The 17,677-nt window shown below is 39.3% G+C and overlaps 1 protein-coding gene across 5 annotated transcripts; it reads left to right on the top strand.

Moving 5' to 3' along the window:
• The first annotated feature begins 6,387 nt into the window (after positions 1 to 6,387).
• Positions 6,388 to 17,108, top strand: CCDC14 (coiled-coil domain containing 14). Of its 5 annotated transcripts, none has more exons than XM_055717546.1 (13): positions 6,388 to 6,582; positions 7,250 to 7,305; positions 8,186 to 8,261; positions 8,910 to 8,982; positions 9,076 to 9,216; positions 10,250 to 10,489; positions 10,579 to 10,673; positions 11,687 to 12,029; positions 12,741 to 12,882; positions 13,483 to 13,562; positions 14,001 to 14,219; positions 14,301 to 14,433; positions 15,789 to 17,108. In XM_055717546.1, the coding sequence occupies exons 1-13, from the start codon at positions 6,550 to 6,552 to the stop codon at positions 16,771 to 16,773; spliced, it is 2,616 nt and encodes an 871-aa protein (XP_055573521.1). In that variant the 5' UTR covers positions 6,388 to 6,549; the 3' UTR covers positions 16,774 to 17,108. The 5 variants fall into 5 exon arrangements, with proteins under 5 accessions (XP_055573521.1, XP_055573520.1, XP_055573519.1 ...); XM_055717545.1 differs by having other exon boundaries at positions 11,687 to 12,128; XM_055717544.1 differs by having other exon boundaries at positions 11,687 to 12,251; positions 14,004 to 14,219.
• The last annotated feature ends 569 nt before the right edge of the window (positions 17,109 to 17,677 follow it).

Raw genomic sequence — 17,677 nt, 5'->3', positions numbered from 1 at the left:
CCTTTGGCCCTGAAGATTTATGGTTTTCGTAGTCAAATCACTTGCTCACCCAAGTCATACCACTGTTGCCAAAGAAAGGATATGCATGAATAAATGTCCACTAACACATTTAAAATTATAGTCAGGCCACACTCTTGTAAAATTAACATCCTTCCAGATGTAACAGAATATTTCCTGTACTCACATTGTTAATTTTATCTGTATTTTTATAACTTGTAATCATTATGTGCTTCCCCTTTTTCCTCCCATTTTATTTATGGAGTGGTTTTGCTATAGTCTTTCTTAACTCTACCCAACAAATGTGCTTTAGGCATCCAGTTAGTCTCTGATATCACTGATGCTCCCTATATATCTAGCCCCTAATCATCACAACACACTTAAAAAAGAAAAGCCTAGGTCAAGCCCAATTCAAGTAATTTGGGTGTGATACTGGATTACATAAAACTTCCTCTGAATAGAGGCAAAATAGCATGCATTTTCCTGTGATGCATTTTTAATTTGCGCTAATAACTGTGTTAATAATTTTTGCCTCCAGATGGAAGGGACAGCTATAATGCATGTAGGTGGACCAGCTCACATGTGGGAGGCACTGAATCTCCCAGAAAATTTATTTGTGAGTGTAATGAATATTGGAAATTTCATAGAAGAAGTTGAGTGGCTGAAGTTTTTAGCACTGGCATGTAGACTGATCGAAGCTGTAAGTTTATTAATACTTTCATGCTATCCTGGATGAATATGCCGTACACTGTGATTTTGAGTTAATGGTTTTGTTGAAACAGTAATCACATGTTTTAACCATCTAACCACTAACCCAGCTGCTGTTTTTAAAGTCAGGAGGAAATCCTTTTTAGGAATAAGAGAATTACTTTAACTATATTCTTTCAGGGATCAATGGAGCAAGAATATTTGTAGAAGGCTCTTTTCCAGCTTTTCCCTTTCCAGATAATTTGCAACAGGTTAAGCACTGGGGAAGACAGCTGGAGAGACAGGGACAAAGGTTGCAAGCTTCATCTAACAATTTGCTAAAGTTGTTTCTGCAGCGCTATGCCATAGCTGTAAGGGTAAACCCAAAAGAGTTCCTTTGTTGCCAGCGTCACTCAGCAGATCTGACTGATTACAAGTATCCTGGTTTTGTATTGCTATTCCTCACACACTCTGAATTTGTATAGTTAATGTAGATGACTGGAGCAAACTTCTTTGTCAAAGGAAGCAGATCAGCATCTTTTCACCACTACCTAATATTCAGACAATCTCAGTCAAAGAAACCCAAGAATATGAGGGAAACTTACTACCATAACATGTGTTTTCAGTTACTAAGAAAACCAAAAGGCAGGTAGTGGTTTTGGATCTAATGGCAATTGATAGTCAATTCATATGGGCAGCAGACTCCAGTTTTCTAACATAACCTCAAGAAACCAGAATGTAAAAGCATATCAGTTAATGCTGACAACCCAGCAAATACAGTCACAAATTTCACTATGGATTCAGAAAAGTACCTAGATACTTCGCACAGCATTTAAATGTGTTGCTTCTTCAATTCTTCTAGCCATTTTATAAAGAAAGGAAAATGGATGTTATTCCATTCTATTCTATTTCATTCTATTCTGTTCTGTTCTGTTCTGTTCTATTCTATTCCATTCCATTCCATTCTATCATATTTTATTATCAGTGGAAGATAACCAGGTTACTGAGCTGACATGACTAGTTAGATATATTGGTGAGACTGATTTACTTGCAGATCTTAGGAAAGGACCCCTCTCTCTGTCATCCTAAATACTAGTGTTGGGCAAATGTTTACAAACTGAGGACTGCATAGTTCCATAATTCATATGTGGGGTCATTTGGAGAATTAGCAAAGCACTGGTTATAGCGTTGTTATTATATTGGTATAACCGACTTTATTTTCTAGCTGAAAGCTTTAATTCAGATGAGATTAGGCCATGTATGTGAGCAAGGAAATAGATGACACCGAGGTAACCACGAGTGGACTTGAAGGAAAAAAAAAGTAGAAGCAAATTTTTCTGAATAATAATCACAGAATCATTTAGCTTGGAAGGGACCTGAGATCATCTGAATGATCTGGTACAGCTCAAATCAAAGCTAAGGCTTCAAGCAGAAATTTGTGGACAAAGCCCTACTGGCTCTTTGCAAAAGAAGTATTATTTTAAAAGTCTCTTAGATATTATGACTTACTAATCAATGAATCTGTTCCTAAAAACCCAAGAGTTGAGCAAGATTTAACCTTGGTAGGACAAACTGCATTGACCCTTGTCTTCAATACTCTCACTGCTAGTACTAATTCCAAAACTTGCCTCATGGGAAATTTAGACAAACACTCTAATTACAGGCAATTCTCTTTAGATAATTTATTTGCTCTTCTTCTCTTGCTCCATTTCTTTTCCTAATTTAGAATGAAAATGAGAAACATTTTGAGAAATTCATCTGTTGTTAGAGTTTGCTCTTGCCCTAAAGCCATCAGATTCTAGATCTGCGATTAAACTTGCATATTGTGAAAATAGCCCATGTGTTTTTAAAGGCTATTTTGATGTCACGGTAGATTTTATATTTAGTAGAGCAATAAATAAATAGTGGTATGAAGTTCTAGCCAAAAATTACTATTTTCATACAGACACTTTCACTAATAAAAATTATTCCCGTAAGTAGGATTGCCTGAAAAGACAAGTTCTGGCAAAAGTTATATGAAATACTAGTGGAACTGCCCTGTTACTTGAACAAAAATGTGCATTGATTTATCTTACGTAAATAAGGAGTCACTTTTTAGGTTCAATGCAGTGCTGCTTATTTTATGTTCACGTGGCGCCATCTTATGAGAGTCAAAACTCATGCACAAGTACTTGCAGCATGTCACCAGATTTCAGAAAACTCTGGGTTGTTATTTAAACTGTCATCAGCTCAGAAAGGTCAAAACAGCTTTAATATTAGTAATGTTTTCTACAAGTAATAATTCAATAACTTTATGATCTAGTCCTTGTGAGAACTTCTCAAGGTGAAGAACATTTAATGTGCTTTACATAAGATACTTCACTTAAATGTGGGCAGATAGGCCAAAGCTAAGTTGTTTGTGTTTTTCTACTATATATACATATCAGGAAGAAGATATAAGGTTTATACACCCATTCATTCCAAATACATCACAAAATCAAAATTTTATGACATCCCTTCTGAACCATGCAGATCATGGATCTTCCACGCAGTGAGTCCTGCTGTAGCTTTCGATACGTATGATTACCTTTGACTGAGACACTGAAAATCTACAACACTCTGGAGGTTATTTTCAAACTCATTTTACAATTGCAGCACAGTTCTAGGGTCCCTAATATTCATCTTAATCTCATCATTAGATCTTTACCTATCAAACTGAAAAGTTCTCTACTAAATTTCTCCTTCCTCTGATAGTATTTCTACTGTGATCAGGACAACCCTTTATAGCCTACAGTATTGTATTTTTGCTTTACTAACCTTTTATTAAAAGAATAGGTCAATATAACCTTTTTAGAATGTGCAGCTGTGGCCTTCTGTGGTGATAAAAGGAGCTTTGAAGACAAGAAAGTAACAAATAAGAGAATTGAGGCTTATTCTTAGAGATAACAGGAACAGGGACAAGGCTACAAATTCGAACAAACCCACTCAAGACTGTTATATTTGTACAACTCCCTAGAAGACCCCTTGTGCGCATGCGCGGACCCTGAGGTCAATTAGTGGACATGCTGATGAAGACTATAGATCACCGCTAGAGACCCCTAAAAGACCACTGACTTATTTCGCAGCACATGGGCAGAGTGTATTAGCATATCATAGCCTATGTATGATGATTCCGGGAAATATCATGAATATATAAATGGTTTCTTAGAAATCTAATGAATACATATAACTTGAACACTACATAACCTATACGATTTCGGGCAATGGGTGCACTCATCTTTGCAAAACCATTCACATGTGCACCCAGCATTGCAATACAAGACTGCCTGCTCTCTAAAACGCCAGAATGAGTCTTGGAGAGTTTCTCTGCTGATTTTCACAGTAGCGCCTTAAACCTGTCTTTTACAAATCAAGTACCTGTTTTCTGTAGGTTGCATTCTTCACTACATACTCATTGCTATTCATCTCCCCTTTCCTATTTGTTATATGTAGATTGAAGGATAAGCGGATACACAAAAAAAGCTGTTCATGCTCTTCCCATTAGCCAAGCTATAGCTTTATTCCTTAACTGTACATTTAAGGGGGTTTGGGCATCTACCAAACTAGTCTTAATCAATATCATTTATCATTGATATTCTTGGCGTACTTGTCTCATAAAAGGCTCCTAATTTTGTGAAATACTCTGTTGTTCAGTACACACTAATTTTTGGTTGTAACCCACTGTCCTGGTTTCAGCTGGGATAGGGTTAATTTTCTCCTTAGTAGCTGGTACAGTGCTGTGTTTTGGATGTGGTGTGAGAACAAAGTCGGCAGGACACTGCTGTTTTTGTTGTTACTGGGTAATGTTTATACTAAGTCAAGGACTTTAAAGTTTCTTGGGCCCTGCCAGAGAGGGCTGGGGAGGAAACTGGGAGGGGACACAGCCAGGGCAGGTGACCCAAACTAGCCAAAGAGGGACTCCATACCATATGACATTATGCTGAGTATATAAAATGGGGGAAGAAGAAGGAGGAAAGGGGGGACATTTGGCATTATGGCATTTGTCTTCCCGGGTTACAAGTGATGGAGCCCTGCTTTCCTGGGGATGGCTGGACACCTGCCTGCCAATGGGAAGTATTGATGGATTCCTTGCTTTGCTTTGCTTGTGTGCGCAGCTTTTGCTTTACTTATTAAATTGTGCTTATCTCAACCACTGAGTTTTTATTTCTTTCCAGTTCTCTTCCCCATCCCTTTGGGTGAGGGGGAGTGAGCAAGTGGCTGCGTGGTACTTGGTTGCCGGCTGGGGTTAAACCACGACACCCATTCAGAGGAAAGCTTAATGTTAGTTTCTGCTAATGTTTGATCATGCCTAGGTTAGTATTTTATTAGGTCACTAGACCTTGTTAGTACTGGCAGCAGGAGACTTCCAGAACTCACACTGAATGAGAACATTACTTGGTTTTCCTTGCTGGGTACTGAAAAAGCCCCATTTTCTGGTGAAACTGGAGTGTTTTACAAATGGTTTGTCTTGCCTTTATTAGCTTAATTTTGTTTGATTTCTTTCCTTTCTGAAACAAAAGAGCTTTGTTTTACTTTATCTGAGGAATGTCCCCTCAAAAATCTTTGGTCCCCGAAAGCTGTGTTCTAAGGGTATTTATTTCTTCACCATTATTAAGCATACCACTCTTGTGTAGTTTGCTGTTTCACCCTGGTATTTCAACTTAAACTGTAAATTATTTAGTTTAAGAATAAGCTTTTTGTTATTTTCAGTGATGCTTCATGAAAAGTGGACAGCACCTCAAGTATTAAGATTGCAAATACAACCACATATATGCTTCAATTATTCGTAATTCAAGCAGTTTCTCACTGATTAATGACTTGAGCCTTTTCCTCCACATGTATTTTTGTTCTGTATAATTTACACGTTGGGAGAGCACAGATGTTTAATATTTATATGCACTTCTGCTATAGTACTCTTAATAACATAGTAATATAAACACATTTTCAGCCTGAGTAAATGTAATTGCGTTCACTGCCATGTTTTCAGAAGGTCTATTTATTCAGCTAATAAAAGCAAATGTATGCAGAACACTAATATGCCTGTGTGTATGTGTGTGAAAACTGCGGCATCATCCCTTACAATCCATGTACACAGACATTTTCAGGGATTGCCAGAGATTTTAACACTAGCTGAAAGCCAGCATGAAGAACAAAGAACTGATGGTTTTAGCCTGTATGAAGTATCATCATTTCCCTTTGACCGCTACCAGCCTGCTTTTGCCTTTTGCACCCCTGATGACTTGCAGGACACCAACTACATAGCCAAGCAGAGGCCCTGAGGTAGCTTTATGTGCAACCCCTCCCATGGAGGTGTCACAGTTTTCGCTCAGGGTGGCCTACCCATCTGCAAGTCCCATTTTTCCATGTATTTTATGACTGCATGGAGTCCCTGACCCACAGGAACTTCTGCCCGTGAAGGATCCCTACGGCATCAGACACGACGCTGTAGGAGGACAGCACTGGGCCAGGAAGACCCAGCTCTGTGAGGTGATTTCTTCTTACTAAGCGGACAGGCCGTTGCCAGGGGTGCGCCGCGCTGCTCCCCTCAGAGGCGCAGACAACCAGCTGCCCCTCACAGCCCGCCTTAGCCCCGCCCATCCCCGTTCTCTTCTCCTCGCGCCCACTCTCCGCCAATCCCCGACCGCGCTGCGTGACGTAACTCCTTCCCCTTCCCGCGCCCGCTACCGCCGGCGCGCAGCGAGGAGCCGCCAAGCGGGGCGGACCAGGCCAGGGGGCTTTAGCTCCGCCCCCCCGTAACGGCCGCCCCGCCAGTCAGCCAAGCAGGCTCGGGATTGGCCGGCGCGGGGAGCGCGCCCCGCGGGCGGGGCAGAGCGGGGCGCCGGGGCCATGGCCCGGCCGGGGGCTGCGCGGCCCTGCAAGGTGCGTGCGGGCCGGGGGGCGCGGGGGCGGCTGGAGCCCCTTTGCCGGCCAGTCGGGTCTCAGCCTTTCTTTAGCCGCCTCATTAGAGCCCAGATTTGCCTGAAGGGGGGTGAGGGGCGTCCCCCTGCAGTGCGGAGCAGGGCGGTCGGCGTGAGGGGGAGTCGGGCCTTGGGCACTGGGTGCCGTTGCCTTCCCGGGCTGAGCCCGACACCCCTTCCTCGGGGCTCGGCGCCTCTCTGTGCGGTAGGGGCACGGCAGCTTGCCGCTGCAGTGTTTCTCCACCGTGGTTGTCCGGGGTTTGCGTAGCGACTGTAGTTTATTCTTGAAATCCCACAAGGCCACGTGTGTATTGATCGAACTTGGCTTCAGTCTGGAATGTGTGTTTTGTAGGTCGGCCCTTGGCTGTGGCCTTCCGTGAATTACTGTAACTGTAGAGTGCTATGGAAATTAATAAAGCTTCATGCTGTAAAGGCGTGTTTTCTGAAACCAAAACCGGGAGATTTAGGCCCTGATGGCAGCAGCGGGCTGCATCCTTGCTCTGAGAGCTGTAAATTACCTTTAACTGATCTGCCTCAGCAGCTGTTCTGGAATGTGGGGGCAATGGTAGTCTTCAATTATGTTGGGAAAGTACTTCACGAAAATCACAGTATATTTCTGTAATTGGCAGGTACTGTCTTCTGGAAGGCTAACAGGAGCGGCTAAGTTAAGAAATGGAAGACAACAGTAAGACCTTAATCATGAATACTACCTAAGATTGAATGTACATGTCAGCATTTGGGAACCTTATACTTGTCATACCTTACAACTAGCCAAAAATTCTTTGTATGTATTGGAAGCCATTTTTAGCTGAAAGGCTGTATGGCCAGGTTCTAAGCAGCCCATGAATAGACTGAATAGAAATTTTTCATGTAGTAGTACAGGGTTGACTCTCTGCATGTTTTATAAGTAAAATATTTCCTTTCTGTAGAATCATAGAGTCATTTAGGTTGGAAAAGACCTTTGAGATCACCTAGTCCAAGTGTTAACCCAGGACTGCCAAATCCAGTGCTAAACCATGTCTCTAAGCACCGCACCTACCCATTTTTAAAATGGGTACCTCTAGGGATGGATTCCGCCACCTCCCTGGGCAGCCTGTTGCAATGGTTGACCACCCTTTCAGTGAAAAAATGTTTCCTAATCTCCAGTCTAAACCTCCCCTGGTGCAACTTGAGGCCATTTCCTCTTGCCCTGTTGCTTGTTACTTGGGAGAAGAAACTGATGCCCACCTCACAACCTCCTTTCAAGTAGTTGTGGAGAGCGGGAAGGTCTCCCCTCAGCCTCCTTTTTTCCAGGTTAAATAACCCTAGTTCCCTCGACTGCTCCTCGTAAGACTTTATAGTTACTAGCTCTATGTAAGACTGTTGAGTAAAGACTGAATTCTGCTTTGAAGTAAGCTGTTAATATCTGCTGAGCATGTTTGTTGCAGCAATGCAGAGTTTTCAGAAAAAGGTTACTTTGTTTCTTGACAAAATTAATTTGCTTTAGTTTGCTATTATTGAATAAAAGTGTTATTTTAATTTGCATGTTAAGGAGGTGGTATAAACAGTGAATCTGACTTTTTCAGGATTGGCTTAAGAAAAGGATGTTATTCTGAGGTAGAGTCTGGATGCTCTCTCTATTCCCCTGACTCTGACAATGAGGTAATTCAATGGCTTTTTAATACAGTCATCCCTGTTTTCTAAAGAGAAGAGAAATTGGAATACTTTGAATAATAGAAGAAAACCAGGTTAATGTAAATACTACTGCATCTGTACTAGAAATAGCTCCTACAAAGCTAGCAAGAGTGTCTGTACTGTGCTTTGAGGTATCAGCAAGCTGGCTTTGTGTGCAGTGAATTTGGCTCTGAGAAACCACATTAAGGCACAGGATGTATTTTGCAAACGCAACTATGCAGTTCATAGACAAGGGCTGGTTCTGGCAGAAGTATAGCCCTGTTTGTTAGACTTTGTGCCAAAAAGTGAGTGGTATGGAGTCAGTGCTGCAGCACTGTTTTGTGTGTAGTGCTGAGTCAGTTATCTCCAAAACAGAAACAGGTGGTAGATAATAGCTTAACATCCAGCAAATGGACACGCATGCAACAACACAATTTACTTATTTTGCAAAATTTGTGTGTTTGCAAACTTTTATGTAATTGCAAAGTAATACATGGAAAATGACACAGTTTTGCTGGTTATCAGTTGTTCTTTTGCAGATGATGGAGTGGGGATCATTTCCCTCTGAAATAGTATCTTTGTTTACGGAAAGAAGACAGTGAGACTGTTTTTCTGACTGCGTCATTCTTTGTGCAGGTTGATATTATCCATAATGGGCTTGACCGTTGTGCAGCTTTACTGAAGAATATTTTACAAAATGAGGCTACAGGTTGTACCTATTGAAAATTTAAGTTATGTTTTTAGATTTTGTAAGACTGTTTTGATTTGCTTTGTGACTGGTTTTTCTTTTGACTAATACTAGGAAAGGAGGCTATCCATAAACAACCTAGGAAAACAACTTCCATTAAAATTACTTCCAGGCCTTTGCTAACCAAAGGAAATACTTCCAAGAAGAAAGTGTTGAAAAAAAGCATTACCCCTGCCCACATCCGAAAAGAAATTGGTAAGTAAACTTTCACAGGCTTGCTTTTTTCTCAAACAGCATTGAGAGACTCCTCAACTTATTGAAATAAAACAAGGCTTCAGATAATTGTTGTTGGTTGTTATTGGTTGATCCAGGGCTGGATCCACAAAAAGATGTAGACGTTACTCATTGTCTTTTAGAAACCTTAATTGTTTACTAAACAGCTACTAAAATTCACAGATGTTTGAACTTCATGTACAAGGAAGAAAGTTGAGTGTGTCTATAAATACCAACATCATCATGTTTAGCTGATAGGAAGTGTGGAACAGAAAATACCCATGTCCCATTTCTTTTGGACAGTGAAGCATTACAGTGCTTGGTCTCTGTTTGGGATACACAACTATAAACTGTCCAGGTGCTAGGTGTCCAGCCAGGCTTCTCTCAAGGATTGGTTTCTGGAAACAAGAAAGTGTTGCAATGAGTAATAGGAACTCAAGTGGTTTAGTGGCTTTCCACTTGAATGGAAAGGTAGATGGAGTGCTGTAGGCTGAGCTGCTCTCACATTTTATTAATGTTTCTCACTCTCCACACCGCTTCTTTTGTGTGATTTTTAATCCGGTAGACAGGTAGGGCCTGTAGACTAGATGTGTAGCAGAATGCCTATTTTGTGAGCTGTAGAAGGTGAGCACATTGTTGATATCTTTCCAGCACTGTAAGAGTACGGAGTTTTAATTATACCCAACATAAAGAAAATTAGGTTTGGAGAATGCTTTGGTATTGGTTATTCCAAATGGTTTAAAAGCTTAGAAAGCAGCTAAGTAGAGATTTTAAGAATTGCATTTTAGAATTGGCCCTCTGTCCAACTTGTTTAGGTTACTCTGTCTGGAGGGAAAAACCTGATGAATTGATTTGCTGGTGAGTCAAAATCTGACTAGAATCTTAGTCTGTAGAATCTTTTGGTGTTCTTTTTCAAAGGAACTTGCCAGAGTCTGCCTGACCAGCACAAAGGGTTCATGTAGATGGAGAAGATGGGCAACTTCAGCTGGGTTTTTTGTTCTTTCTTTCTCTACAGTGCCAGTATCAAATAGAAAACTTGCTTCGTTCACCACACCTTCTACCGAGAAGGAACTTTCCAGTGCAGCACAGAATCAGATGGTTCAACCAGTTCACGTGCTTTGCAGTCAGCACTCTCCTGTGATGCATCAGAAGCTGTGCGAGCATGTGCAAACTCAAATGTCTCTGATAACTGGCCAGCCACCACAAAACAGTAATGAAATCCCTACTGTCGCTTCTTTTCCTACCTCGAATCATGGTTAGTGTAACTGTTAATGTAGAGCCTGCTGTTTACTGTATGAGTTTTGCCCCAAATTGCCCTGATCTGCGAGTCTTGTTTTCTTATAGGATGTCAAAATGTTACAGCTTTTAATTATCGATTACCTACCTCCACATCAGCTCAGTCCTTGCAGCATTCAGCTAATCCCTTATCTACTCAGTCAGTAAGTAAAAGTTTGATTCTGACTATTAGCAGACATTTAAAATGAGCACTGCCAATTTGTTTATACATTTATTCAAGTGTGTGGGTCTTCTTGGGATTATGTAATAATTTTCCTTAAGAAAACAATTTGCATATTTCAACCTATAGTGATGAACAGAATAACAAGAAGAATTACAGCTGTTTAAAATACATTTTATTTAGACACCAAAAAATGAAATTAGAGGTAATTGCAACTGGCTGCATGTTTCTGCATGGTGAATTCTATAATGGACAGCAAACATGGAAGGTGCAGGGGATTACTCATTACTGTTAATAATTATGTTCTCCATAATGCACTTTAGGATCATTGACCAACTCCTCATAAAAGAAATCATGTTTCATATGTAGCTTTGCCCTACCAATGATCAAGTTGATTATTTCTTCAGACACTGTGTATTATCTTAGAGCCACATTTTGAAATAATTCAGGGCATAAAATAGAACTAATGGAGAGTTCCAGCTGCTGCCTTGGGAAATGTGGTAAAAGGCTTGCACCTTGGAACTGTTAAGACTCTATAGACTTACCTTCCATCTCTAGGCAGTCCATGTATAGCTAGTGCTGTCCTTTTAAGAAGTTTGTCTGCTTAAAATATTGAAAGGTGATGGTGTTGTCTTTTGTGAGGTTTTTTTATTCCCTTTTCCTGTCAAGGAATGAGTGTTTATGAACAACAACCAAAAAAAAACCCCAAACCTCACCAAAATGCTGCTGAGGTTTTTTCTTTATAGAACAGCTGAAAAAGAATGGTGCTTTAATGTTGTCAATAACATTTAAAATAAAGGTAATCTAAACCACATTTACATTTTAATTACTCCTTAATATACTGGAAAATTATGCATTTAATGAACTGTAGTTACTTTTATAATTTGCAAAGAATGATGAAGACTACATTGAGTCAGACAACGGTAGTGCTATTTTTTTTTAAGATTTAAAAAAATCATGTCACTTTTTTGTTTAATACGAATATTCTTTATGCAGGATGTTCCTGTAGGCAGTGGCAATGAATATGTGCCAGAAATGGGAGGACCTGTGGTTTCCCCAGTAGTTTCTGCTGCTCCTGCTGCGCAAATACAGTCTGCCACTGCTCTTTCGAGTGTGATCCCTTGTATAGCATCAGGTGCACCAAGTAACTCTACAGTGCCTACATTCATTCCATCATCTGGCAGAGAGATGACCCCAAACCATGAGCAACAAATGAAAGAAGCGGATTTGATAAGATGCATACAAGCTCACCTGGCCCTGTTACAATCACATGAAAAGATGAACGGCGGGACTGAACAGAAGCACCATCATCATTGTCCAGCAAAACACAGCGCTTCAGGTAACAAGGAGGAGAATACTTCTGATGAACACAGTGAGGACTTGGTCAGCGAAGAAGAGTTGAATCTTCTTGACACAGCCCCAGTGAGAGATACAAGCTGTAAGACAAGTTTTGTGAAGAAAGTTCTAAAATCTAGAAAAGAAAGTCCAGAAGAAACAGCCCATAAAGTTAAGACTGTAAAGTATCTTCTGGGAGAGCTCAGAGCACTGATAACAGATCAAGGTCAGGACATTTTCATTGTGCAGTAGAGTGATTACATGGAAATAACAAAAGAGCTGCTTTAAATGAGTGATCACTTCAGTTTCTGGAAGTGTCAGATGATATATGACATCTTAGAGTGGTTTTCCACAACTGTAATAGCTTCATGTTTCACTCTGGATAAGTGTCACATTATTTTTTGGAGTATTTTAGCATTACTTTAAGAACTAGGGTAAAGATTGTTCTCATTTCATGTACAGTGGTTTTTCCGCTGAGAAGGGGAGCAGTGTAGAAGGATTGCAATAGCAATCCCACCAAGGTTGGTTTTCATAGTCAAGCTTAAAATTTTTAAATAAATAAATATAATTAAAATAAAAAGATGAGGGTTTCTTGAAAAAAACGTAGATACTACGCTATATCACTTTGTAGATTGCTTAGTCACATATAAAATATTACTGTCATATTCCAGGTTTATATGTTTACGGCGTCTTTTTTTTCTTGCACTATTTGCAGATGATTTGGAAATGTTAAGGCTGATGAATGAAATAGAAGACTGCGTATCATTGCTGCCAGCTGTAGTGGGAAGTACGAATATACAAGCTGAAATAGCACTAGCTTTACAGCCTCTCAGAAGTGAAAATGCCCAGCTGCGTAGGTTAGTAACTCATCAGTCATTCTGTGTTTACTGCAAAGGCACCTAAAGCACCTTTAACTGGTCTGTTCTAAATTGCATATTTTATCATTGTTATGGTGTAAGTGTTATGGCCCTTTCATTGGCACATATGGCAGAAAATGTGTTGGTAAGACTACATAGTTTAAAAATAAATAATTAACACATAGCAAGACTTCAGTTAATACTGATATTCCGGTAGCCTCAGTTATATCATGATTGGGCCATTGTCTAGGCGGGATCGTCATTCTCTCTAAAAACTGCAGTATCTAGTTAGCCTGCTTATATTCTGTGTATAGTGTATTCTGAAATGCAGAAATGTGTCTCATTTCAGGGAAGCTCTCAAATCCATAACTGGGTAGCAGTTCAGAGGGAAAGATATTTACCAGAACTTGTAAAGGGTCTTTTGTATTGAAGAAATATAGGAATATAAGAAAATGCATTAAGACCTTTTTTTATATTTCTGAAACATTCTGTGATATTTAATTCTCAGTAACAGCTTCTTACCGAACTAATTTTAAATGCAGTGGTTTTGAACTTATTCTGAACTTTCTGAATTTTTGCTTTTTCACAATTCATATTTAGGAGACTAAGAATATTAAACCAACAACTCGGGGAACAAGAAAGAAGTGAGAAGACGTCTGGACAGACCTGCAACTATGAATGTAAAGTACTAATAGAGAATGATGTTTGTTAGGGACATTTTGTTAAAGCTTTATTTAAATAGATGGACATATAAAGATATAGATACATAAATAAATACCAGTATATGTTGTGGCCTTTAGTGGCAACTGATCTAAGTGTTGTGCGTCTAGCAGTGCAGCTGCATTTGCATAGATTGTTGTGCCTGTTTGAACTCCACATAGTCAGACTCAGCTCTTCAGCTGCCGAGCAGATTATTTTTCCTTATGTGCCTCTTAAAATGAAGATTACATATCAGATAATTAAGAAGAAAGCTTGAGTTCTATCTGGCTGCCTCAAAAACCCCTTCTGTCTGTAAGCAAAATTTGTATTACCGAGATTATTTAAAAACTTAGTTTGATTTAGAAATTCAAACTGTACCACACAAAACACTTAAACTTTTCATGTTTTACTTCTGGTAGTAGTTTCTTTGCAGTCCTTGAATATGATGCTCCAGAGTCAATTGAAAGAATCACTGAAAGGCCTTGAGTCACTGCAGGCTAAAAATGAAGAACTACTTAAAATAATAGAAAGTCAGAAAGAAGAAAATAAACATCTCGCAAAAGATATTCAAGATAAAGAAGAAGAATTGCTTGAAAATAAACAGCACTATGACATTCATTCCACCAAGCTCAAGATTGGTATGTGTTTTAAAAGCGTTCATTCTTCATTCAGTGTTCTAAAACTTCAAATAAATAGGTAAATTCTTCTTGGCATTTTAGAACTGGAAGAGGCATTAGCAAACGTGAAGAGCCTTCAGTTTAAGCTGGAAGCTTCAGAGAAGGAAAATAAGATTTTGGGCATAACGTTACGTCAGCGTGATGCAGAAGTTAACAGACTGCGTGAGTTAACCAGGTACTAATGGCTAAACTATGGGGTTTTGCCCCTTGAGATTGCTTTTCTTCCCCTTGCAGCCCCATACTTTGGATTATTGTAATCTTAATATCTTGGTGGTAGGAGGTCATGTAGGCTAATACTTCTCTTTGTAGTTACTTTTGCTACAAGGGTGCTATAACATTAAAACACAGTTGTCATGCTCCATGATTTGAGTTCTGTTGTAAAGTGAAATGCTATCTGGCATAACTTGTCAAGAGTTTTATTTCTTAATAGCAGACCTGCCAATAAGGAGCTCCACGGGAAGTGCACAGACCTGTAAGCCTACTGGTATTTCTTGTGAAGCTGTAGAATTTGGAAACTAACTCTTAACCTGAATTAAGGAGGGATTATTTTGTTTTTCTTTCTTTCTTCACACTTCACACAGAAATTGGTCTGTTTTGAGAACTCACTTCAAGAGCCACAGCAAGCTCTTCCTGTGGGAATGAACAGTCCTTTCTTTAATTGTACACACATTTGAAGTAGATCATACCCAAATATTAATTATGGGTAAAGGTGGGAGTTCTGGGATCACTGGATGAAGGTGGTGGTACTTACCATCTTTTAGACCTATTACTGTGAATTTATTTTGTCATGGTCTTTTATGATGAATATAGTGACAAGCTGGACTTAAATAGCTTTTTGCATGTGCAAAGTGGTATGTACATAAAACTTGTTTGGACATGATGTGCGGAGGAAGTTAAAACTTGTCTGTCCGGTTTATAGCTGATACTTCCTGGAACAGCAGAATCTTTTTAATCAATACTTCAGATTCTGTAGTAGTTTAGCCACACTTCACACTTCTGTGACTACTGTACTAACCACCAGATGGTAGTATAGTGATGTCCTATTACATGTGTGTCTGCAAATGCTATATACAGTAAGCATTTAAGCATTCAGTTGTTTTGATGTACAAAGCAGAAAACAAGAAGAATTATTTATTTTATTATATTTTCTATTTAGATGCAGCGGGCAGAATAATTCGGAAGAAATTCTTGCTGATTTTGATAACTGTTTCTATATGCTTTTTAACAGTTTCTTGACAATTTATTTCATTTTATAGTACTGTAAGCACACAAAATGAAAATAATCTCAGTAACTTCATTGGCTTGTGCTATTTTAGTTACTTTATAGGCACATTGAACTGAGCCAAAGAAAGAAATTCAAGGAACTTGGAATTGGTTCATATTTGTACTACATTGTAGGACAACACATAGAGAGAGAATTGTAATTTTGCTGCAGTCTGATAAATCTAATGTTTTGGTGTTATATAAAAGTTTTTAACTATTTTTTTCGTGATCGTTTTTAAGTCTGATTAATTGATCTTACCTTAACAGAACCTTGCAGGGCAGTATGGCCAAGCTTCTGTCTGACCTCATGGTAGACAATATTAGACCTAAATCTGAAAAAAGTCTCTCAAAGTCTCTCTTGGAAGACCACGAAAAGCAGATGCTACCTGATCCGTTTCCTGGGAGTACTTCAGTAATGACTTACCTTAAAAAATTAGAAAAGGATCATATTTTGACAGATACAGAACTTCAGTTCTCAAATAAAAATGGAGAATTAGAAATGCAAAATCTAGCCTATGAAAAGGTTGCAACTGAAGGAAGTAAAATAAACAGTACATTCCCAGAAAAAGGAACATCAACTCCCAAAATACTACTAACCTCACTGGAGCAAGATGCAGAAACAGTTAGTGATTCTGGGACTTTACTAGATGACCAAAACAAGTTGGATGAGACTGTTTATATTCCATTGACTAGCAGTGCCTCTAAAAAACAGCAGCTAATCTCTGAAAGAACTGGTGTGCTACCCCAAAGTAGAGGGGCTTGTAAGATGTTAGATTACCACTGTGAGCTCTCAAACTCTGTGCAGCAGAATGAATGTGAGATATCAAAGGATCCAACTCTTGCGGATAAATTAAGTGCTGGGTACAGTGTGAAGAAGACTATGGAAAACACGCTTGAAGTTACAGGGGATAAAGTGAAGCCAGAAGTAGACAAAGTCCAAATGAGGCCAAAAGGCATTCCAAGCGGAGCTGCAAAAGACTTCACAGATAACCCAGACCAACCTCAGCCTAGTACATACCCTTGCATACCAATGCTATTTCCGAAAGAAATTTCTCAGAAAAAAGGCAGTCGAATAGTTGATTTTAGTTCCATTTCCTGTGATGGTCTATCAGGGAAGTCTGAGTGGAGTGCATCCTCTTTCTCAACATTTACTTCTCGAGATGAAGAGGACTTCAAGAATAGCTTAGCAGCTTTGGATGCCAACATAGCTAGGTTACAAAGAACTCTGCAAAACAGCATTATGAAACAGTGAGTATGAGGAAACAAAATGGGGTGCACTTGTCTGGATTATTTAGGTTTTTCTGAGGTATATTAATAAGTATGGTACTGATACAAATATTTGTATTTTTTTGGTATGAAATGACTCTTTCCTAGCAGTTTAAATTATGGATTGGATTTGTTCCTCCTTAAGCTGTGGTGCTGTTTCCCTTGATGTGTACAACTTGAAATAACTTGTTTTAAACTGTGATCTAGGTTTATACCCTGTAATTGCAAAACTAATTCTTAGAACAGCACTTCATAATAACTGTAAGAAACTGGTGTGCTGTTGGCAGTATGGTTTTTCCATTAAATGATAAAGGACACTCACATGCGTTTCCTGTGTGTTTTTTCAAAGTGGTAGGAACAGCGTTGAGAGATGAGTTTGAAGTCAGTTACAGGTGTGATAAATTTTATTTCATTATAATTTGAGTGTTACAAAATGAGATGCATAGTTATTTTCCTCAGTTATGACCATGTGTTTCAAGAAACAAGCTCCTTGTTCTGGTTCATGAAGGGTGTGCAACCAGTAGAGTCAACATCAAAGAAACAGGTGAACAGGATGACTTACTCAGCTGCATTGCTTCTTAATCCAAATTGGGTTTAATCAAGAAGTGGGAATTTAACTGGTGAAAGGGGAGCTGCCTTGAACATATAAAGTGTTCTGCCTCGACTAGGTAGGTCTCTTGAAGTTATTTTGCTTTTATTTGTTGTTTTATTTTTTAAAGAGGAACTTAAGTGCAGGAGAACAATTGCAAGGTGCCATACATGGGCAAGAGGTTCCACAGGTAGAGTCTGGGGAACTGCTATGTAGTAATGTTGAGAGTTACAATTGCGAAGTCAGGATCATGCTGTTCCAAAAAAAAAAAATCCAAGGGCAGCCATCACAGGGGATTTGC

This window comes from Falco cherrug, chromosome 8 (genome assembly GCF_023634085.1).
Source record: "Falco cherrug isolate bFalChe1 chromosome 8, bFalChe1.pri, whole genome shotgun sequence".
NCBI lineage: Eukaryota > Metazoa > Chordata > Aves > Falconiformes > Falconidae > Falco > Falco cherrug.
The sequence above is the reverse complement of the archived record's forward strand: the minus strand, read 5'-3'. Positions and strand labels throughout refer to the sequence as shown.

Excerpts from the sequence above, each read along its gene's own strand:
- CCDC14 (XM_055717543.1), top strand. The coding sequence starts at position 6,550 with ATGGCCCGGCCGGGGGCTGCGCGGCCCTGCAAG. Across the intron at positions 8,262-8,909 it reads CCCCTGACTCTGACAATGAG|GTTGATATTATCCATAATGG; the intron begins GTAATTCAATGG and ends TTCTTTGTGCAG. Across the intron at positions 13,563-14,000 it reads ACAGACCTGCAACTATGAAT|TAGTTTCTTTGCAGTCCTTG; the intron begins GTAAAGTACTAA and ends TACTTCTGGTAG.